This window comes from Geotrypetes seraphini, chromosome 1, assembly GCF_902459505.1.
Source record: "Geotrypetes seraphini chromosome 1, aGeoSer1.1, whole genome shotgun sequence".
In the NCBI taxonomy this organism is placed as follows: Eukaryota; Metazoa; Chordata; class Amphibia; order Gymnophiona; family Dermophiidae; genus Geotrypetes; species Geotrypetes seraphini.
The window spans coordinates 263,149,890-263,174,137 of NC_047084.1; the positions used below are offsets into that span (position 1 = coordinate 263,149,890).

At 40.6% G+C, this 24,248-nt stretch overlaps 1 protein-coding gene across 1 annotated transcript in view; it reads right to left on the minus strand.

Moving 5' to 3' along the window:
• Positions 1-13,091: 13,091 nt before the first annotated feature.
• The window catches only part of GRK4 (G protein-coupled receptor kinase 4), a 409,134-nt gene continuing 397,977 nt past the window's right edge, over positions 13,092-24,248 (minus strand). The window contains exons 15-16 of the mRNA XM_033950412.1: positions 20,482-20,613; positions 13,092-13,704 (exon numbers count right to left, since the gene is read on the minus strand). Coding sequence (XP_033806303.1) covers positions 13,651-13,704; positions 20,482-20,613 — 186 coding nt within the window. The 3' untranslated portion in view covers positions 13,092-13,650. The remainder of the gene's footprint in view (positions 13,705-20,481; positions 20,614-24,248) is intronic.

The following is a 24,248-nucleotide window of genomic DNA, read 5'->3' on the forward strand; positions in this document are numbered from 1 at the left end:
TATAAATGATATTGCTGAAGGGTTGTTGGGTAAGATTTGCCTCTTTGTGGATGATATCAAAATCTGCAATAGAGTAGACACGCCGGATGGTGTGAATAACATGAAGAAAGACCTGGCGAAGCTTGAAGAATGGTCTGAAATTGGGCAGCTACAATTTAATGCTAAGAAATGCAAGGTCATTTGCATTTTGCATTTTGCATTTGGGTTGCAAAAAACTGAGAGAGCAGTACAGTTTAATGGGGTAAAGAACTTATGTGCACGACCAAAGAACAGGACTTGGGTGTGATTGTAAGTGATGATCCTAAGGTGGCCAAATAGGTTGAAAAGGTGATGGTGAAACCTAGAAGGATGCTAGGGTTGCTTTGGGAGAGGTATGGCCATTAGGAAAAAGGGGGTATTGATGCCCCTGTATAAGACTTTAGTGAGACCTCATTTAGAATATTGCGTACAATTCTGGAGGCCACACCTTCAAAAAGATATAAAAAGGATGGAGTTACTAAAATGGTTACTAAAATGGTGCATGGTCTTCGTCATGAGGCATATATTGACAGACTTAAAGATCTCAACCTGTATACTTTGGAGAAAAGATGGGAGAGGGGAGATATGATAGAGACGTTTAAATACCTATGTAATGTAAATGCGCATGAGTCAAGTATCTTTCATTTGAAAGGAAATGGCAATGAGAGGGCATAGGATGAAGTTAAGAGGTGATAGGCTCCGGAGTAATCTAAAGAAATACTTTTTTACAGAAAGGGTGGTTGATGCATGGATCAGTCTCCCAGAAGAGGTGGTGGAGACAGAGACTGTGTCTGAATTCAAGAGGGCCTGGGATAGGCATGTGGGATCTCTCAGAGAGAGAAAGAGATAATAGTTACTGTGGATGGGCTATTTGGCCTTTATCTGCCATCATGTTTCTAAATATTACACTGGCCTTATTAAGAGATTACAGAGTTTCTGTTATTAGTCAAAAATTTATGAATTAAATACAATTATGGTGTTATAGCCATGTTTTTTTTAAGCATAATGCCTAAAATGCCAAGTGGAAAGTCCTACATAATACTGCAACTTAGGCCACACCTCAGATTCTAATCTCTACAGGATAGTCTGACTGTCCAGAGGTGAAATCTAAAATACAGTGATAGTCATGACAGAAGCAGCTGCATTTGAGCCTTAAAGATGGGTTGGAGCTGTAGTTCCAGTCCTGAGGTTTGACTGTAACCTCTTTTATTGCAGCATTTTACCATGATGGAAGCACTAAATGTGAATAGATGCATACTTAGCCAACGACCTCCTTAATACTTGATGTAACAAAAATTATTGGATACTTAGAATTATTGATGAGTACAGATAGTACTAGAGCAGTGCTTGCATTTGATACTTGGATTTGAATGACCTTGGACATGAGTCTTGCTGTAAGTGCCTATTTACAGATAAAACAGAAGATACTTGGTATTTGTGCTCTTGTGGTGACGTGATCTCTGTATATTGTGCTATTATTGCCATATTTATTTTATTTAATCGCTGGAGTACCTCACAAATACCAAGTGCAGAGGGCACTAACAGCCAACATTTAATTACTCTAGAGACCTGCTTCTTCTCTTATGCAAAAATAATCAAAAGGCAGGAAAAAAATGCAAAAAACTAGGGACTCCTTTTACTAAGCCACGCTAGCAGGGTTAACGCGCGCAACTTTTCATCACGCGCTAACCCATCCTGCTGGCCAAAAACTACCACCTGCTCAAGAGGAGGCGGTAGCGGCTAGCACATCCGGCGGTTTAGCGTGCGCTATTACACGCGTTAAACCGCTAGCGCGGCTTAGTTAAAGGAGCCCTAGGAGTTATCCTTGCTTAGATTGTGGGTAGGAGATGTAGTCCATTGATTCAGATCAATATTTCTGGTCTATGAAAGGGCACACAGAGAGCAAGGAGCTGGCTGTTGGAGCATAGGAGAGGATGAGTTCCCATGAGGTTTGGGTGTGATACACAGAATATAAGAACATAAGAATAGCTATACTGGGTCAGACTGGTAGTCCATCTAGCCCAGGGATAGGCAATTCCGGTCCTCGAGACCCACAGGCAAGTCAGGTTTTCAGGATATCCACAATGAATATGTATGAGATGGATTTGCATGAATTGCCTCCTTGAGATGCAAATCTATGTCATGCATATTTAGTGTGGATATCCTGAAACCTGATCTGCTTGTGGCTCTCAAGGACAGGAATTGCCTACCCCTGATTTAGCCCAATATCCTGCTTCCAAACAGTGACCAATCCAGGTCACGTTGATACATCTGAGCTATATGTTGTTATGTAAACAGCTTAGATTTAGGCAGTCTATAAATTTTAAATAAATAAATACATGTAGATTAAAATTTTTAATTTTGATTAATTGCTCAATTAAAAGTTTTAAATCTTGATTAATCACTTTATTAAAAGATTGGGTTCAACATCACTCTCTCTTCTCCTTTCCTCCCCTCTGTCCCCTAGGTCCAACATCTATCTTTCTCTTTTTGCTCCCTGGGTCCATTCTGCTGGCATCTTATTTCTGCCCTGTGTCCATCTCTTCCTCTCTCACTTTTGCCCTCACCCCAGTCCAGCATCTCTCCCCTCCAGGTCCAACATCATTCTCTCACTGCTTTCTGCCCCCCTGGTCCAATATCACTCTCTTTCTCTCTGCTTCTTCCTTCCTCTCCCCCCACCCAGGTCCAACATAACTTCCTCCCTCCTATCTGCATCTCTCCCCATCTCTGTATCTTCCAAGTTACTTAGCACTGGCAGTACAGCAACATCTATACCCTATCTGCACCATAGGCTCCCTCTGACACAATTGCTATTTCCCGGTGATGAGTGCTTTCCATACATATTTGGTGCCTATTCATATTGCAGCGTTAACATGATTGTTTAGCCCTTTATTTGGCATTGTTGCTCATAAGCAACAAGTGTCTTCTATGGCTGTTATGGGAAGATCTGCTTCTCCAAATGCCTATTTACTTGGCACTATTGCTCTCGTTCAACATCAAGTTACATTAAGCAGCCGTTTCACCATCTGCCAATTAAAGGGTTAAAATGCCACTAAGTCTGAATGTCGACCTGTTTGTGCATAAGCACAATATGGTTACAATCTTGCCCAACCCAACCCCCCTTTTACTAAGCTGTGGTAGAGGTTCTACCATGGCCTGGAGCACTAAATGCTCCGATGCTCATAGAATTCCTATGAGTGTTGGAGCATTTAGCACTAGGCCAGTGATTCCCCTTTCCTAGAGGACCACCAGCCAGTCGGGTTTTTGAGATAGCTATAATGAATATGCATGAGAGAGATTTGCATATAATGGAGGTGACAGGTATGCAAATCTGCTCCATGCATATTCATTAGGGCTATCCTGAAAATCTGACTAGCTGGTGGTCTTCCAGGACAGGGTTGGGAATCACTGCTCTAGGCCTCAATAGAAACCTCTACCGTGGCTTAATAAAAAAGGGTCTTGTTTAGTAAAGATTACCTATGATTTGAAAGGTTTAGTTTATCACCTTATGCTTGGCTAGGTTCCTCGGGTGTTTTAACTCTTAAAAAAAAAGTTAATCTTATTTTTTCTGCACTTGGAATGTGAGGTTTTTTTTATGATGCTGCTTTCAATACTTTTTTATTTTCCACAGTTAGATGAAGGGGAAAACACTCCTGAGTTTCAGTGTTGCTTGACGTTCTGTAGATCTCCCTCACACTTTTTAGTTTGGTTAGCAGCAGACTCACAATTTCAGGATATATATTTTTTCCAAAGTCATTTTCCCGGTTAAACTGATGAAAAACTGGAAAACTGTCCTCTTCACAAGTATCAGCACAGTTTGACATGCATAAACATTTACTCACATTAGAAAAGAACATTCCTTTTGGTTATATTCAACACTTGTATGTGACATTTTGAAAAATAAATGCACTATCTCCACCCTATCCACATCTGCCCACATAAAAGTGAGCACAAAGTTTGTGGGTGTTTAATCGGCAGACTTCATCTCCAGTTTTCAGAAAAAGCTATATTACATGCAGGTCAGACTTGAATGTTTGTACTATTTTGATTAATTTGTAAATCACTTTCGGTTCCTCTTTTTGAGAGGAAAGCAATGTAAAAGCCTGAACAATTTATTCATTGTGAAAACAGTAAAAGCAAGGCAGTCCACATGAGACTTGTGTACAATATCTGTCATCAATTCTCATATCTAATCTTTTAAATTTTATGTTTTTAAGTTATTTATTGTGCACATAAAAAATCTACAACATAACTCTAAACTGCATAGCACACAGCATCTTGCCCAGAAATTTTGGGAGTAATTTTAGAACTGCCCATTCTTAAAGTAAAAGTTCACCCATATTTTCATTTGGAAAATTATTGCAGGAAGAGCACCTGCACATATTTATTTTTATGAATTTAATAACTGCTTTTTCATGAATAGATTGAATACATTGAATAATAATCAGGTATTCTTAAGTATTTTCCCTATCTGTTCCAGCAGACTCACAATCTAACTGTGGTACCTGGGGCAATGAAGGGCAGGCTGGGATTGAACTCACCACCTCACAACCACTAAGCCATTCCATTCTATTAACTCATGCAAATACTTTTCTGAGCAGAAATAAGGAGCATATTTTTGAAAACATAGAAAGAGGCTCATTTTCAAAGCACTTAGACACACAAAATACCTTAGAAACATCTGAGGGTATGGTATTTTGTGTGTTTAAGTGTTTTGAAAATTAGCTCCATGGTATCTCATGAATGCCTCCCCTAAAGCTAAAAAAGAGGCACTTTTACTAAAGCTTAGGGTGCTATGATATGGAGCAGGGCCCAAGTCCTTAAGAGCTCTGTCACAGGGTTATCTTCTGTCCTATAGGTCCTTCGACCACCAGAGGGCATCCGCTGAAAATCAGGGGAGGGAAATTTCGTGGTGATTCCAGGAAATACTTCTACACAGAAAGGGTGGTCGATCATTGGAACAGTCTACCTCTGCAGGTGATTGAGGCCAGCAGCGTGTCAGATTTTAAGAGAAAATGGGACATTCACATGGGATCTCTAAGGGAGTAAAGACAGGGGGGTGGGTCATTAGAGTGGGCAGACTTGAAGGGCTATAGCCCTTTTCTGCCGTCATATTCTATGTTTCTATGTTTCAATAAGGAGAAGCTGGGGGAGGAGCATAAGGTAGAACATTGATGTCTATCTCAGCATGTTGAGATCCCTGCCTCTACCCGGGAAAAGGATGAAGAGATCCTAATTTCCTGTGAGGAATATAGAACATAAGCAGTGCCTCCGCTGGGTCAGACCAGAGGTCCATCATGCCCAGCAGTCCACTCATGCGGCAGCCCATCAGGTCCAGGACCTGTGTAGTAATCCTCTAGCCATACCCTTCTATCCCCTTTTCCTTCAGAAAATTGTCCAATCCCTTCTTGAATCCCAATACCATACTCTGTCCTATCACACCCTCTGGAGGCATATTCCAGGTGTCCACCACCCGTTGGGTGAAGAAGAACTTCCTAGCATTGGTTCTTAATCTGTCCCCTTTCAATTTCTCCGAATGCCCTCTCGTTCTTGTAGTTTTCGAAAGTTTGAAGAATCTGTCCCTCTCCATTTTTTCGATGCCCTTCAAGATCCCCTCTTAAGTCTCCGTTTTTCCAGGGAAAAGAGCACCAGTTTCTCCAATCTTTCAGCGTATGAAAGGTTTTCCATACCTTTTATCAAACATGTCGCTCTCTTCTGAACCCTCTCAAGTATCGCCATATCCTTCTTAAGGTACGGTGACCAATATTGGACGCAGTACTCCAGATGCGGATGCACCATCGCCTGATACAGCGGCAGGATAACTTCTTTCGTTCTGGTTGTAATACCTTTCTTGATTATACCTAGCATTCTATTCGCTTTCTTAGTAGCCGCTGCGCACTGTGCCGACGGCTTCATTGTTTCGTCCACCATTACCCCCAAGTCCCTTTCTTGGGTACTCTCACTCAGTAACAGCCCTCCCATCGTATAGCTGTACCTTGTGTTTCTGTTTCCTACATGCAAGACTTTACATTTCTCTACATTGAACTTCATCTGCCATCTCGTCGCTCACTCCCCTGGTCTGTTCAGGTGCCTTTGTAAGTCCTCGCAATCCTCTTTAGACTCTGCCCCACTAAATAGTTTGGTGTCGTCTGCAAATTTTATTACTTCACACTTCATCCCTATTTCTAGACTTTCTTAGATCAGAACAAGGAGTGAAAGAGGTTTGAAAGGAAGCCAACCCAGAGTTGAAATGAAGGAGGATGGTTTGAGAATCCTGGGAGAAGAGTCTTGCCATGGGAAGTACTACAGAAAAGCCTGGAATAGGACAGAACCTTTACAAAAAGCTGGAACATGCATTTCCACACAAGTAAAAGGTGTGCTGGAGATCACTCCTGATCCTACTGGAAGCTTCAGAGTGCCCATGGAAGCAGTTTCCTCCTGTTCAGATCCTAGCTAGAATCTCCAAATCTTGACAGCACACTAAATACTGCATATTCTATTTTATAACTATGGACAATGTGGCACTTAGTACGCACTAATGTACATTAGCACACACTAAGCTTTAGAAAAATGACCCCAAATATAGGCCCAACATAACACTATAGTGATAAGATTATAGAAACATGATGGCAGATAAAGGCCAAATGGCCCATCCAATCTGCCTGTCCACAGCACCCACTATCTCCTCCTCTCTATAAGAGATCCCACAGGCCTGTCCCACAAAGGCCTTGAATTCAAACATACTCTCCCAGTAGAGGTGGTGGATATAAAAACTATTCCACACATCTACTACCCTTTCTGAAAAAAGTATTTCCTTAGATTGCACCTAAGCCTATCACCTTTTAACTTCATCCTATGCCCTCTCATTCCAGATCTTCCTTTCAAATGAAAGTCACTCGACTTAGTGGCGTACCTCGGGGGTGGGGGGGAGAGGTCCGCCCCGGGTGCAGCCTTAGGGGGGATGCACAGCCGGCCAGGTCCGGAAAATGGTCGATCGCCAAGGCAAAGTGAGTCGATCACGGAGCCCATCCCGGGCTCTGTGATAGACTCACTTTGCCTTGGCGATCGACCATTTTCCGGACCTGGCCGGCTGTGCACCCCCCCTAAGGCTGCCGTCGGAGAGGAAGTTCGGGCCAGCCAATCGCTGCCTGGCTGGGCGGAACTTCCTCTCCGACGGCAGAATTGACGTTGGGGAGAGAAATGCTGGTCGGCCTGACGCTGGGAAGCAGAGAGAGCTTGGGGCAGCCACCGCAGCGGCTTTGGAGCCTGTTCCCCGATGGTGGCAGCAGTGGCTTGGTGGAGGGCAGGGAGAAAGAAAGAGAGAAAGGGGGCAGGCAGGGAGACAGAAGGGAAAAAGAAAAAAAGAAGGGGCATGAAGAGAGAAAAAAGAAAGGGAGGCAGGGAGAAAGAAAGGGCAGGGAGAGAGGAAAAAAAAGTTGGGGGAGGGAATGAGGTCTAGAGGAGAGGAAGCATACAGGCTGAAAGAAGGGAAGAAAGATTGGATGCACAGTCAGAAGAAGAAAGTGCAACCAGAGACTCATGAAATCACCAGACAAGGTAGGAAAAATGATTTTATTTTCAATTTAGTGATCAAAATGTGTCTGAATTTATATCTGCTGTCTATATTTTGCACTATGGCCTCCTTTTACTAAACCGCAATAGCGGTTTTTAGCGCAGGGAGCCTATGAGTGTCGAGAGCAGCCCTGGGCATTCAGCGCAGCTCCCTGCGCTAAAAACTGTTATTGTGGTTTAGTAAAAAGGGAGGGGGTATATTTGTCTATTTTTGTATGGATGCTACTGAGGTGACAGTGCTTAGAGTCATCTGCCTTGACCTCTTGGAAAAAAACCCAGAATAGGAATGATAATTAACATTTTCTCAGCGTACAGTGTGCTTTGTGATTTTTTTTAATTTTATTGTTGGTAGATCATTTTGACTTGGTCATTTTAAAAGTAGCTCGCAAGCCCAAAAGGTGTGTGCACCCCTGAGCTAGAGCATTGAAGCTGCGTGTGGCTGCTGTAAAGGTCATCTCTGACACAACCGGAAGTTGCATCAGAGATGACCTTTACGGCAGCCATATGCAACTACAACACTCCGGCTGCTGTAAGAAGGCAGTTTAGACATCACCGGCCACAGGGCAGGGAGGTTTGTCGGACCAGGTCTGTTGTCCGGAAGGGGGGGGGGGGGGGGCGGCGTTGCAGATCTTGTTGCCAAAATTGGAAAGGTGAGGAAGGGAGAAAGATAGGCCTGTGGTAAATGGAGAGATTGAGAGAAGGGGCAAATGATGGAAGTGGGTAGAAAGGGGAAAGAGAAGAGGTTAGATGATGGAAGTGGGAAGAAGGGAGAGCAAATGCTGAATGGAAGTGGAGAAAGAGAACACATACTGGATGGAAGGAGGGATAAAGAAAAAGGACATATGCTGGATGGGGGAAGAAGATAGAGTTAGTGAGATAGTGGAGGGGTGAAGGAAAGGGGTGGCATGCTGTGGGTAGACATAGTGAAAAGAGGGAAACTGAGGACTGCATAGTAAGAAAGAATTTAATTTAAATTGAGGCAGAAAATAAAGAAGGAAGACCAGAGGAGGAGAGAGAGATGCCAGAGAACTGGGAAGGAGACAAAGATATCAGATCTGAGCGGAGGAAATGAGAAGAGAGAAATGCTAAAAACCACAGGGGGGAGGGAAAGAGAGATGAAAGGAGAAAGATGCCAGACCAAGAGGGAAGATGATGGATGCCAGACCAAAGGGGGGGATCTAGAGGAGAGATGAAAGGGGGAGGCATACAATTTCTGGAAGGGGCATAGAAGGAGAGAAGATGCCATATAGGGAGGGGCAGAGAGATGGCAGACAGTGGATGGAAGGAAGACAGTAACAAGAAGATGAGAAAAGCAGAAACCAGAAAAGACAAAGGTAGAACAAAAATTTTCTATTTATTTATTGCTTTAGGAGACATATGTCACTGTTTCTGTGGTGTTGCATTTTATGCAGAGTCCAGCTTCTTGTTGGTTCAATTTAACCTTTGTCTATGTATTTCTATTTTATCCCCCCTTTTACAAAACTGTGGAGCATTTTTTAGAACCAGCCGTGGTGGTAGCAGCTCTGATGCTCAGAATTCTGAGTGTCAGAGCTGTTACCACCGTAGCTAAAATCCACACTACAGTTTTGTAAAAAGGGGAGGGGTTAGTTTGTGATGACATATTCCATACTAGGCGAAGGGGTTTTCTGTGTTCTGTGTGTTCGAAAGACATGGTTTTCTGTTAGGATTGACGGTGTAGGATTGATCTGTACTGGTCTGGCTTGTTTAGTTTTACAATGAGTGTATTGATGTACTGCTCATTGCAATATGTAAGATGCTGCCTTTTCCTAGGTACTCATGTGTGACGTGTGGCTTGTTACTAAAAATCATGTTTTTCATACAAATGGGGGGGGTGCCAAAAAATAATGGGCCCCGGGTGTCACATATGCTAGGTACGCCACTGACTCGACTCATGCGCATTTACACCATGTAGGTATTTAAACGTTTCTATCATAGCTCCCCTTTCCTCCAAAGTATACATATTGAGATCTTTAAATCTGTCCGCATACACCTTGTGATGAAGACCACACATCATTTTAGTAGCCTTCCTAAGGACTGACTCCATCCTGTTTATATCTTTTTGAAAGTGTGGTTTCCAGAATTATACACAATATTCTAAATGAGGTCTCACCAGAGTCTTATACAGGGGCATCAATACCTCCTTTTTCCTACTGGCCATACCTCTCCCTATGCACCCTAGCATCCTTCTAGCTTTCGCTGTCACCTTTTCAACCTGTTTGGCCACCTTAAGATCATCACATAGTATCACACCCAAGTCTCGCTCCTCTTTTGTGCATTCTCCTTGAGTAAATCACATTTACACATATAAATGACATGGGGGGTACATGAGTAAAATGGCACACTATAGTGCCCATATTTATGTGAGATGTGCCAGTGTTCCTGGGGGCTTAGTATGCACATACTTTATAAAACATGCATATATATGCATATATTTATTCCTGAACCAGAGCAGGCACTACTGCAGATGGTTCTATGACACATTTTTAAAATTTCTTATGAAATGTGGAAAATTACAATTTGTTCAAAACAACAAAAATTCAAATAAACAAAGAACAAATTGATGCATTATAAATTCTTCACAAGTGTAGAGCGTATCGCTTACCTCTAACAAGCTAAAAAGCAGAGGTGTAAATTTATAGAAGAGACACAGCCTCTGAGGAAACCCTGAGTGAAATGGCTGGGTAGCCGTCGGGCTTAAGCTAAGTGCTCTTCTTTAATGTTTTTGAATATATAACACACCATTTTGTAGATCTTGCCTTGTGAGCAATAACTCTTGACCTGGACAAGACCAATGATAAACACATCATCCCAGTAAGGACACAAATGAAACTGAAGTAGTGTCTTGGGTGTTTGAGGTCTTGTGAAGAATTTATATTGCATCAATTTGTTCTTTGTTTATTTAAATTTCTTATGGACACCTTATTATAAAATTACCCCCCCCCCCCCCCACAATGTGTATACTTCTGTTTGACCTGGGGAAATGGCTTTGAAAATTGCCTTCCCTATGATGATGAAATGGCACAGCCTAAAATGAGAATAACTAACCCTCTGTTTTATGAACGCATAGTGCAGGTTTTAGTGCCAGCAGCGGCATTAACTGCTCCAATGCTTAAAGAATTCCTTTGAGCGTCAGAGCAGTTACCGCCACTGCCAGCACTAAAACCTGCGATATGCGTTCATAAAAGAGGGGGTAAATTCTTAAAGAAAAGTGTTTTCCTTCTGCCAGATGTGCAGACATATATCCTTGGGCCAATATTTAAATGGCTAAAAAGCAAGTTCATTTTCACATCTTAAAAGAGTCAAGTTGAGGCCATGGAGGGGAGACAAAATAATGGTGTGCTACAAAGCCCATTCCTGGAGTCTTCCATTTCCAGCTCTCCAAAGCTGAACTACTTTATTTTTTTTTTTAGTTTTAAGAAATAAGGAAATAAAAACACACACTTAGGCCATGCTATTGTATTTTAAAACTGCTCAGATCAGGCTTTCAAGATGAAAACATGTGAATTTACATCTTAGAAATTCTGCTAGACCAGCCATTCCTAACCCAGTCCTTGAGGCACAACTAGTCCCATGGGGTTTCAGGATATCCATACTAAATACTCATGAGTTAGATTTGCATGCAGTTGAGGCAGTGCATTCAAATCCATCTCATGAATATTTGTTGTGGATATCCTGAAAACCTCAGGCCCCCAAAGACGGGGTTGGGAATGACTCCCAGACAGCTCATTCTTCTTATGAGAGACGGCATTAAAGTCTGACAGGTATGAGAAATTTTGTGCTATTAACTGAAAACAATAGAACAGGAAGAACAATGCCTCTATACACATATATGCAGTAGTCCTATATCTGTCAGAACAGCTGCATTCTTTAATATGCGCTGTTCTTAAAGTACATATTCCAACTGCAGTCTAGGACAGGGCTTCCTCTGGATATCCTCAATATATATGCATGACATCATTTGGAACCCCTCAGAGGGACAGTGCATTCACATTTATCTGCTGCATATTCACCATGGATATACTAAAAACTGGGCTTATATATATATATATATATATATATATATATATAAATTGGCCAGTTGTTAAAAACACCTTTAATATTTTCCACAAAAACAGAGTGAAATAAATTACTATCCACAAGAGAAGAAGTGTTTTCCTGACACTAAAGGGCTCTTTTACTAAGCCTAACACAGCTTAAAAGGGTTTACTCTGGGACGCACTCAGGCATCCTGTGTTAAGTTTGGCTTAGCTTGGTGAAAACTGCTCACAAAAGAATTTTAAACATTTTTCCGCGGAGGGTGTATGTGTGGGCATTTTTGCTGTATTCAGTTAGCGCATCTACATTACCACATGCTGATTAATGCAGGATTAACACCATACCACCTACAAAATGATTGGTGAGGAGTGCTTACACGCCAAGTTTTGTTAATGGCCACACACTAATGGCAACATTAGTGCATGGCAAATATATGTAAGTATAGAAGACAAGAGAATACTTCAGTAATGTTGCAGCCTTACTCTGCTTGTTTGGCTTTTCTGGCTCCAGTAAATGACACTTTGCCACATGGATCATCACTTCCTTAATCATTCCTCCCATTTTATCTATTTTATCCCTTTTAATCTCCACAGATTAGGCATTCGCATCTTATTCAACTATTTAGACTTATCCAATTATCAGCACTTATTTGTATCACTTGGTGATCTTTCTGTAGCTCAGCGCAATGGAACTGCCCGTTTTGCAGATGGCCTTCATCGGGAGCAACTATCTTTGTTGCGCCACCTCCAACATGCACTTAACTAACTCCAGCACAGGACTGAAATGCTTATAGCTGAATAAGCTGTGAATGCCTAATTTGTGGAGAGATATGTTAAAAAGATTGAATTAAGAGGGATAAAATGGCTAAAAATGGGAGGAATTACTAAGGATATGACTTGGCAAAGTGGCTATGACATTACTGAAGCCTTCTTCTGTCTTCTACATTTACATAGATTTGTTGTGATTAAACTATTGAATTCCAGTTTTGATGATTAACATTAGTGCATAACCATTCATTTGAAAAATAGGCTATTTGCGGGTGTGGGAAAAGTGGCCTTAGCACGTGGGAAAATTCAGTATAAAAGCACACTAAGGCCAACTTTTCCTTCAGCTTGGTATAAAGATTCCTAAGTGTAAGTCAACAGACCACCCTAAGTCTGCTCATCTACTCTCTTCATCCTGCAGATTGTCCAAGCCAGAGCTTCTCAATTCTCTCTAAGGGCCACAGTCAGGTCTGGTTCTTAGAATAATAAAAACAAAGGAATCAATCCAGACCTTGGACCAAGCATGTTCAGATATATCCGATACCTAACCATTTTAATATCCTAAAAAAAATTAATGTGCCCATTTGTGACCAACCAGACCCTACAGTGGCCACCAGCCTTTGCCAAGCCTTCCCCTCCTCCCTCAAACCCCTTACCTAAGGAAAGAAAACCAATGACTACAATGTACAAATAACTTTGTTATTTCCTACAATATAATTTAAAAAGTGCACCAGAAACGAGGAATTGTGTTGCTTTTATCCGAGAGAACAAAAGTAGATATTAGCATCAGAAGTGTGAAGCTACATTATAGGATATCAGCTATGGAGAACAGGCCCTACGCCGACCTGACAGACAAGAAATGTAATGCCTTTGATTTTAATTAAAAAGAAAAGCACACATCAAAGATATGCGTCTGTGCTTTAAAAACTTTAAATATCTGCAGTCATTCCAATTAAAAATGTATGCACACATATATTTATATGTATATATATAGAGACGCATATGCATATACATACATATAAAAATATATATATGCACTTGAGTGGTATTGATATGGCTTTTGTACAATACAACTTTAGTGGAAAATATACATCTGAAAATAATTCAAGTACAAATGTACAAAATCTGTAAACTTATACAGAATTTTTAATTTATAATACACTTATTACAGTCTCTAGGTACAATAAAACACTTAATGTTCTTCAGTTCATAATTTGATTTTTGGCTATGGTACAGTGGTTTATATTCTGGAGGGCTCCTCTTCATCCTCACTGTAACCAGATTTAAAACAGACCTAGAAAATTAGATGGAATAAGTATAGTTAGCTCATTTATATTTTTGCAACAGATGTTTTTGAAATTGACAGGGTCTGATGTCACATAACCAAAGCTGCTTTTGTTTTCTCTGTCACAGCCAGCCTGGAGCTTCCCCACCACAGACTACATCAGACATGGACAACTCCGGTCCTCGAGGGCCGGAATCCAATCGGGTTTTCAGGATTTCCCCAATGAATTTGCTTTGAAAGCAATGCATGCAAATAGATCTCATGCATATTCATTGGGGAAATCCTGAAAATCCGATTGGATTTCGGTCCTCGAGAACTAGAGTTGCCCATGTCTGGCCTACACGATCTCTGGGTGGCAGTCATTGCCACCACACTACGCCCCCCTCCTCTCTCCAGTGCATGCTCAGTTTCCATAAAACTGAGCATGTGAAAGGAGGCAGACCTCTCCTGCACAAGCTCTATTTTGTGGAAACTGAGCATGGGTGGGGGGAGGCCTGGTACAGTGGCAGTGGCCATCATTGCCATTCAAGAAACATGCAGGCTACAGGTGCAGGAATGCTTCCACTGGTATGGTTTGGGGATCCATGCCAGACAGGATCATGAACCAAAATTTGGGGGATCCAGGCCCCCAAACACCCTGTGGCTACACCCTGTTTTGGCAAAGAACTAAAAAAAAAAAACCAAACCCAGGCTTCACCAAATGCTGATACTTGAACTTACTAGGCTATATTTCAGCTACAGAAGGTATCACCAAACTAGAGTTGCACTGGGACAGAAATTTTACCCATACCTACTCGTACTTGTTAAGATCAATTCCATCCTCACATATAATCTCCTCCATTGCCACCCATACCCACAGGAGTTGAGGCTATTATTTACTTGCTTGCTTGCAGCCCTCTCTTTCCTCCCAACCTCAATAGATTATTGTGGGTTTTTGAAAGATAGTATTCACTATTCAACTAACTTGGCTGCAAGACAGTGTGGCTGGGTGATTTTGATGCTCCTCCCTCATCAGCACAATTCAGCTAATTTGACAGCACAAGTGATCAAATTCACACTCCAACAGGGAAAAATCTGATTTGTGAAATCTGCAGCTGATATGGCATCTGGAAGACAGTCTAAATTGGAAACTGCATTTGCTGCAGGAGCCTCAGCTAAAAGGGCTAAACAAGATCCACCCACTCCTTCAAACGTGCCATTACCTAAGGACACATCAGAATTGTTGGAACAAGTTATATCTGGGCTGAAAGCTATAAGGGAGACAATGCATGTTAATACCACTGAACTAAAGATATTAAAAGAAGTTCAAAATCTTAGCCAGAAGTTACAGATAAGTGATGATAAAACTGTACATTTGGAACACCGGGTGTCAGTTATGGAAGGCAGTTGAATAAGCTTCAAATCGAACATAAAGCAGTGAATCGCCTGACTAAAGAATTGGAGGAGGCTAACAACAGAATTTGGAGGAATAATATTAGATTACTAGGGCTCCCAAAAGGGGTAGAGGGATCAGATGCTGTGTCTTTTCTTGAGGATTTATTGCCTAAGATGCTCTCCCTCAACCTGAAGTATCCTCTGGAAAAAGAGCACATTTAATTCCATCCAGAGCCTCCAACAGTCAAAATGGGCCCAGGCCCATGATATTAAGAGTACTGCGTTTTAAACAAGCTTTGGATATTTTGTCTACCGCTAAGCAAATGAGGTTGGTAAAATGGCAGGAAACAAAAATCCAACTCCTGCCTGATTATGCTAAGGTCATGGCTGGCTTAAGAAAAAGGTTCCTGCTTCTCAGACCTCAGTTGAGATAAATGGGAGCAAGATATGGGCTGCTATATCCAGTGGTAATGAAAATAACCTTTAATAATAAAACCAGTCATTATGAAGACCCAACTAAACTACAGGACTTTATTAATCAGCATTTAGACCCGATGACATAGAGAGTGATATGAAAGGTAGATTCTGCTATTTTTATTTTAACTTTATTATTTTATTTTGCTGTTGTGCGGTCTGGACATGAAGGGGTTCCTTATTAGTTGTACATAAATTATACTTGAGCATGGTTTCATCTTTGGATTTGCAGCAAAACTGTTGTTGGGAAATTTGTATTGATTTTGGTATGAGCCAATGGAGAAAGAGATTCAAACTTGAAGGGGAGGAACTCTACATTGGATAACATTGCGCTGGAGAGTTGAAGAAGTCGTTTCTGATAGCGCGAGAGGAAATTGTGGAGATTCCCTGCCTGGCCTCGAGAAACTGCAGTGCCGTTCGGCTTCCCTGTATTGTTAATCTTTCACTTTTCCGCAGCAAGCACCACAATTCCTTGAAAGAAGAGAGAGCTGGATGACATAAAGGGCCGAAAATTAAAGACCCTGAATGAGGAAAGATCTGTTGGAGAGGCATCACCTGATTGCTTTGGGAATTGTGGTGGATATACTGGGATGCACTGGTACAGTTCCAGAGAGAGCTATGACCCTTCACAAGATCATTGAACTGGCTCTTAAAGCCTCAGATCCACCCAAAAACTTAAACTATCCTTCCCCTCGCTAAAAGGTACCCTCCATGCGGGAAAATTAGGGAAATCTCTTTTCTTCAGAATCACAGGGCTTTGCAATAACCTTAATGTCCCACTACGGAATCTGGGCTCCTTCCAACTATTCCGAAAGCACCTGAAAACTAGGCTATTCACAAAAATGTAATGCTTCCTCCCCCCATACTCAACCTCCTACCCCATTATGCTGTTCCTTCCTTATATTAAGCTCTTGTAAACCATGCTGAGCTCTATAATTATGGAGAGGATTCGGTATATAAACTTAAGGTTTAGTTTAGTTTAATTGGAGACCTCTTTGCTTTCTCTGCTGTGATGAAAGCCCTTAAGTTCCCACAGATTGCAAGACTTGAGCAGACTTGGACAGCTTTGCGCCAGCATCACACAGCGAGCGCCATTACATTTCAGAAGCAGCTAAAACCTTTCATCAAAACCCTGAATGAATGCAAAGAAAATGTGTCTATGCCCCTGGGTGGCATCTCGGTACCTCATATTCTTCCTCTGATTAGCGTGATGGAGGGGACAGAGCTTTGGGATCATACCGAGGAGGGCTGTGAACTGCTGCTGTGTATCCTGGAGTCAGCACATTCCATCGCAGGGAACACGAGAGTTTACCAGATAAACGCAGAGGACAAACTCGCAGGTTTTGAACCCAGCCCACAGCTGCTTGAGGCCTTTAGGACAGAGTTTGCTCTCTGGTTGTTGTGGGGCAGTAAAAGAACTGAAGCACCGCAGAGTGAACGATATAAAAAATTGATTAAGTTTTGACTGAAACGAGCCAGAGAAGAGACTGGAGCGGTGGCTTCCTCTGGTGTGGCACTGGAACTGGAGGGAGTTCAAGGCTGTGCCCCCTGCTGAAGGACACAGGTGCAGGATCATTTGGGGAGAAAAGAGGCAGCAAAGACTTTGGGGGGCTGCCATAGAGAGACATATAGCAGAGATTTGAGGTGATGGTTGGCTTGCCCACAGCTACAGAACACTGGATGACTTTTTGTATTTATTAAGAAGCAGACGCTACCTGGAGGCCCCCCAGGTCACTCAAGTATCATCATCTACCTTGTGCACATACTTCTGGAACTATTCTGTGATTAAAACGGTTATTTGTACGCACACACACAAAAAAAACCCGGAAAAAAGGGCATGGGATGTGTCCTTCTAAATTAGATTCTTTTCTTAAGACTTCATAATAATAAAGGGTTCACCACAAAAGAGAATCTGAGAATCTGATTAAAATATTTTAAAGCAGAGGATCCAGTCCAAAGCGAAGTCCCACTCAAAGTCGCACTCGCCTCTATTCTCCAACTGTCCAGGCATCAAATTATGATTTTGAAGTAATGAAAACCCTCAAAGAACGGGAGGATCGGCAGTCCATGTTGGAAAAGTATGTGCATCACATGTCAGAAATTCAGGCTTTTTATTGGGTTTTTTTTAAAAATTTGAATATGGTTTTATAATTAATTAACTGACCATAATAATAAATTATATATTTTTAAAATGGTCTTGTTAATCCATTGGGGGATTCTTGTTCTCTATGAATTTGTTTACATTTTGGGTATTTATAGTGCTATGCATATAGTGGGATTTGGGTTTAATTTATTATAAGGAACTATATGAATTAACTTCAACTCTAGAATCTTGTTTATTTTATTTGTTCTATGGATTCTGAATTTTCATTTTATTAAATTTGGTGTGTACTTATGAGTTTAACTGTGGTTAAGGTGAAGCGAGCTTTTATAATGGTGTCATTTATTCCTTATAGTTTCCATTAGATGGTGTCTAACAGTAGATTATGGGTGTTTATTATTATTATTACTATTCATTTTGTTATTGGATAATTTCTGGGAACATGGCTATTAGTTAATAGAATCTCATGAATTTTGATATTCTTAGTAAAGTTCATAATGAATTAGTAAAAAAAAAAAAAAAATATATATATATATAATTAATTCATTATGAACTTTACTCTACTAAGAATGTTCATGTCCTAGATAGTATGATTTGTCTTGTTCTTTAAAATAAACTATTTAATGATAAATGGTAATGTATTTTGTTTATTAATTACTTAAGATGAATTAACATTGTATGGTATTTATAAGCTATTGTGTTTTTATACTTGATCTTAATATTTTGCAGAACATGGAGGGTTGATTTGAGATAAATTAAGGTGCTATGGAGGGGTGATGGTGATCTTCTAGTCTAAATGTTTACATACAGGTTTTCATGTGGTTTACAGGGTTGGAATGGGGTGGGAAGGGAGGGATTTATTGATTAGGGTCCTGGATGTGTGTGGAAATTTTATTTTTAAATTTGGTCAATAGGAAATTATTGGTTTATTTAAGATTTTGTAATCAAATAAAATGGCTTTAAAGTTATATTCCTTAAATGTCAATGGATTTAATCATCCCATAAATAGGAAAAAGATTCTTAATTTTTTGAAGAAACAACAAGCAGACATTTATTTCATACAAGAGACTCATCTGTCAGCTGCCAAAGTGGCTAAATTGGAAGGGGGTGGATAAAACATTGGGTTTTTTTTGCACCAGCAACATGAAAGAAGGCAGGTGTGGCAATCCTAGTTAATTGGAAGATTTCTGCTACATTTGATAACTTTCAGGCTGATCCCATGGGTAGATGGCTCTATGTTAATATGACATCAGGAAAAGATACCCTGACGCTTCTTAATATTTATGCACCTAATTCTAAACAGACAGATTTCTTTAAAAAATCTCCAACAAACACTTTTGTCACTGACTATGACCAATTTAATCATAGCTGGAGACTTCAATGCTATCATGGATCCAATAATGGATAAACAACCGAGCAGGCATTTAAAATCATTAGGTCTGGATAATCTTGCACTTACATGTGGATTAAAGGATATATGGCAGATTTTACATTTTAATGCTTGGGAATTTTCATTTTGTTCCCAAGTTCACAAATCATTTTCAAGATTATTTTTTTGTTTCAGATCATTTAATTCAACAGGTCACAAAAGCTAGCATAGATCCGATCATTCTGCCGGATCATGCTGGTATTTGGATAGAATATCAATTTGCTGAAGAAGATTCTAATAGACCTGTTTGGAGATTCAATAATACACTGCTTGCAGACTAAAACTTTCTTGAGGAAATTCAGATAAAAATGAATGAGTATTTTCAACTCAACACCTCAGATGAAATCTCTTTGGAAACTCTGTGGGATGCATTTAAGGCAAGTATGTGAGGGCAGATCATTTCAAACCCCAGTCCGCCACCGCTGCTTCTTGCCTTCTTCCCGACGTCAATTCTGACGTCGGAGAGGAAGTTCCGGGCCAGCCAGGCAGCGATTGGCTGGCCCGGAACTTCCTCTCTGATGTAAGAATTGTTGGGAAGAAGGCAAGAAGCAGCGGTGGCGGACTAGGGTTTGAATCGGCGCGACAGGGAGGGAAGGAGGGAGGCTGGCAAGCAGCGGTGGTACAAGGGCGGGGGGTTTGAATCAGCTACTGGAGGGAGGGAAGGAAGTAGGCAGGCAGGCTGACTTTGGGGGAGGGGGTGGGACAAAGGCTTAAAGGCAAGACATGGGAAGGAAGCAATGGGGGCACTAAGGACATGGGAAGAAGGGACTGAGGGCACTAAGGACATAGGAAGGAGGCACTAGGGGCACTAAGGACATGGGAAGGAGGCACTGGGGGCACTAAGGACATGGGAAGGAGGTACTGAGGGCACTAAGGACATAGGAAGGAAGGAGGGAGGGAATAGAAAGGGACAATTGTTGGGCCTAAGAGCAGAAAGAAAGGATACACAGGAAGAAGGAAACGCCACCAGAGACTCATGAAATCACCAGACAGCAAAGGTAGGAAAAATGATTTTATTTTCAATTTAGTGATCAAAATGTGTCAGTTTTGAGAATTTATATCTGCTGTCTATATTTTGCACTATATTTGTCTATTTTTCTATAGTTACTGAGGTGACATTGCATATTTTAAAGTCATCTGCCTTGACATCTTTGAAATCCCCCCAAATATAAATAATTAACATTTTCTCTGCGTTTTTTTTAATTTTATGGTTACCATTATGAATTAATAAGATATTATGTGTACATGAAAAATGAATGGAAGAAATTGGGGGTGGGGCTAGGGTGGGATTGGGGGCAGGACTGACAATTAATAGATGTCCCCTTTTGATGAAAAAAATAAATGGTCACGTTATTTATACCCCACAGAAAATACAAATATAATGAATCCACAAATAGGATAATCTTACCCCTCTTCGAAAAAGTCTATGGAAGAAGCCCCTCTTTGGTCTAAGGTTACATTCGTTCACATCAAGATCTGGTGACAGACAGCCATCTGTTTCGTAAACATTTATGTCTTTAAAACAGTCGGTTTCGATCATCTATATCCAAGAAAGAAAATATGCTGAAGAAAACACATTTAAAGGAGAAAAAAAAGCAAGTTTGACCTTACAAGTTGCCAAGCTAGAAAGTTTCCTTTTGGCCAATGATAGCCCAGATAAAAATGAGTTTAAGAGGGACTCCTGAAAAGTTCTCAGCCCAACCACAAAGTTGGGGCAGTATCCATCGAGGGCTATACATGTAGTCCAGTGATTTTCCACTTTTTTTGTTCCATTGGAAAAATACCAAATGAAAAAAGAAGAAACTCACTAGATTATGGGGCTCATAATCAAAACTGAAATAAGTCTAATAATCCCCCCAAGTCAGCACTTGGACGATCTAAAAGACAGGTCATCCAAGTGCCGATAATCGAAACAGCTTTTTGGACATACCAGGGACTTTTTAGGCCAGAGCTGAAAGGGGCATATTTGGAGGAGTGATTAGGGTGGGATGTGGGCTGACCTAGACTTAGTCATCCTGCAGGGATAATCAAAGGTTTGATGAGACTTCCTAGACAGAACTTATACATTGTGATTTAGACGATGTAAAGACATGTATAAGTGCCAAAAAGGTATCCAAAGTGACCAGATAACCGCTGCAGAGACAAAGTAAAGACCCACATACACACACCCTGTATTTACAGACCCCATCGAACCCCAACAAAGTTCAGAATATAAAGGTACATACCTGCCTCTGAAACATCATCACCAGACATAGGAAAGCCTAGTAAAGCTGCATAGAGGTGGGGGGGGGGGGCAGTGAACTATAGAGAGGAGGACCCAGGCCCATAAGCCACTCTGATCACTACATCAATGGTGGAAACAGCCCATTAAAAAAAACCCAAGCCCTACTCTACTGCCATATAGGTAGCACCTGCAGCCATAAGGGCTATTGGGGTTGTAGACAGGTAGGTATAGTGGGTTTTGGGGGTCTCAACATGACCTATAAGGGAGTTCTGGTGAGTTGTTTATGTGGAACCCTTTTTGTGAAGTTCACAGCAGTACCCTGTAATGTGCCCCACTACTCTGTTTTCAATCCACAATCATACAAGGAAAATATCTCCAAAGTGCAACTATGAAAACTATGAAAGATTGCTGGTGTTTCACCTCTGGGTCTTCAGAATGCCAACTGGGTCCTAAGGCTCAAGCTGGCTAGACTCCTCATTAGTCCCGTTGGTTTTTGCTATTTGACCTTACTAATGTCTAAGGGCCTGTTTTACAAAGCCGTGCTAGCGGCTGCCACGCGGCAACAGCCCCAAAGCCCTTTAAATCTCTATGGGCTTCGGGGCCGTTACTGTGCTGCAGCCGCTAACGCAGCTTTGTAAAACAAGCCCTAAATGTTGTTTCTTTTTTTCATTTGGTTTTTTCTTCTTTATTCTTAAATATTTTTAAATAATAAATTTGATTTTTAAAAATTATAAATATACACCTTATTCATCATATTTATAAACTGCTAAATACACTCCAGTTTCTTAAAATCGTGTACTTAGCTTGCTTAGCAGCAACACCTCTCCCTTTGGAGATATTTACTTTGTATGACTGTGGATTGAAAATAGCAATATCAACAGTAAGCATTATTGTTTATCAAAATGCCACTATTCTTGCCATGTCTGGGTGGCCTGTCCATCACAATGCTGGCCCCTCTCATATCCAAAAGGTCTTGTTCTGGACATTTCAGACTTTGATGAATTTTTGGTCTAGCATGTGGTATAAAGATAGATGTAGTGGCAGTCTGGACGATCAAACGCCTGAACATACAGATAGACAATTTTTGAAAAAAATTATTTTGGACGTACTTTAAGATTGGACATTTTGCCACTGCCAGCTTTGTGTAACTAGCGCCCTACGTCCAAATCAGACTTAGACATTTCTCTTAATTAAGCCTCTCCATGTGTATAGCCCTCGATGGAGACTGTCCCAACTTTATTGGACTGAGAACCTTTCAGCAGCCCCTCATATGTTTACATAGCTACACTTTAACTAATATAGAACCACTGTAAAAAGTGCTCCAAAAAGTTGAAAACCACAAGAATCAACATACATGCTTTGTTAACGCCTTAGAAGTAAGAGGTAGAAAAAGCCTCAGAAGTGTTTTAGACACGCTATGGATTGCTATCCTCTTTCTATCATTGGCATAAAAACCTCCCTGATTTTATAATTAAAGTTTTATTCTCCAACAATCTACATTAAAAAAAATCAATACAAACAAATCACTTATCTTCACAAATGTGTAGAAAGCCTACATTATGTCTTTTCAATACATGCAGTCTCTGCTCATAGGAAAAGGATGTTGTTAGTGGAGTGCCACCGGGATCTGTCCTTGGAACAGCTCTATTTAACATCTTTGTGAGTGATATTGTGGAAAGACTGTCTGGCAAAGTTTGCCTTTTTGCAGATAATACTAAGCTCTGTAACAGGGTGTGGATAACACGAGGAGGGATCTGGTGAAGCTTTAAGAATGGTCAAGTAACTGGCAACTAAAATTTAATGCTAAAAAATGTAGGGTCATGCACTTCGGCTGCAAAAATCCAGGAGAAAGGTGTAGTATAGGAGGCAAGGAACTTTTGTGTGTGGAAGAAGAGTGGGACTTGGGGGGTGATTGTGTCCAATAATCAAAGGGATAGAAACAAAAAGAAAATCCAACAGTTCTGCAGTAGGGTGCAAGTATCAATAATAAAAAAGGAAGACTGCAGAGATGATGAACGAAAATCAGGAGTTTATTTAAAAAGTCAACAAATGTTTGTTTTCCAAGTAGTGGCTCTTAATAGAACACCGGGACTCGACATGGTCCGTGTTTCAAAGAAACACTCCTTCCTCAGGGGTCCTATAGTGAAATGTTTAAAAGTAAGATGAAATAAAATGAATATCAGAAGAGATATAGGAAATTGACTTAGGAGTGAAAAAAAAGGTTGGCTAGAAGATAAACGATAGAGTGGAAAAGTAGGACCAAAGGAGCACAAGTGAAATGTGCATGTGAACAACAAACAAATATCAAGACTAAATGCTGTGGTTTTATTTTATTCATTTTGGTCAGGCACACTCATTTCATATTTTTGTGGTTTTAACATATTGTTTACCAGCCAGTTTTTTGTCAGTAATATGTATAATGGTCCAGAAAGGTTTTCACACAATGTGTCCCAAATCCATAGTTTTTAGTTATTTGCCAGCATGGGCTGTATTTTTCTGTGGTCACCATGGGGGCTCACCATGAAAATAGGCACAGGACTTAGGAGCTTACCATAAAAATAGGCACTTAGGTCTTTTATTTTACTTTTCAGCAATTTATTCAGATACACAAGTGGTTAGATTGGTTGGACTCACATTGTTTTGATATATTTCCTGTACTGTCTTGATAATTTTCTTTTTCTTGTTCATTGCATTGTTGTTCTGATAGTCATCATCACGTAACATTTAACATTTCATTTATAACAAGTGATTTGTCATGCTTTTTATGATGTCTGATTATGCTTTTAGTACTACATTTTTGATTTTTATTCTTCTTCACTATGTTCATTGTTTTACTGTATTGTTTTGTTGATTTGTATTGCATTGTTGTTCTAATAGCCATCATCACGCAAACTTAACATTATATTTGTAACATAAGCGATCTGCCATGTTCTTTATGATGTCTGATTATG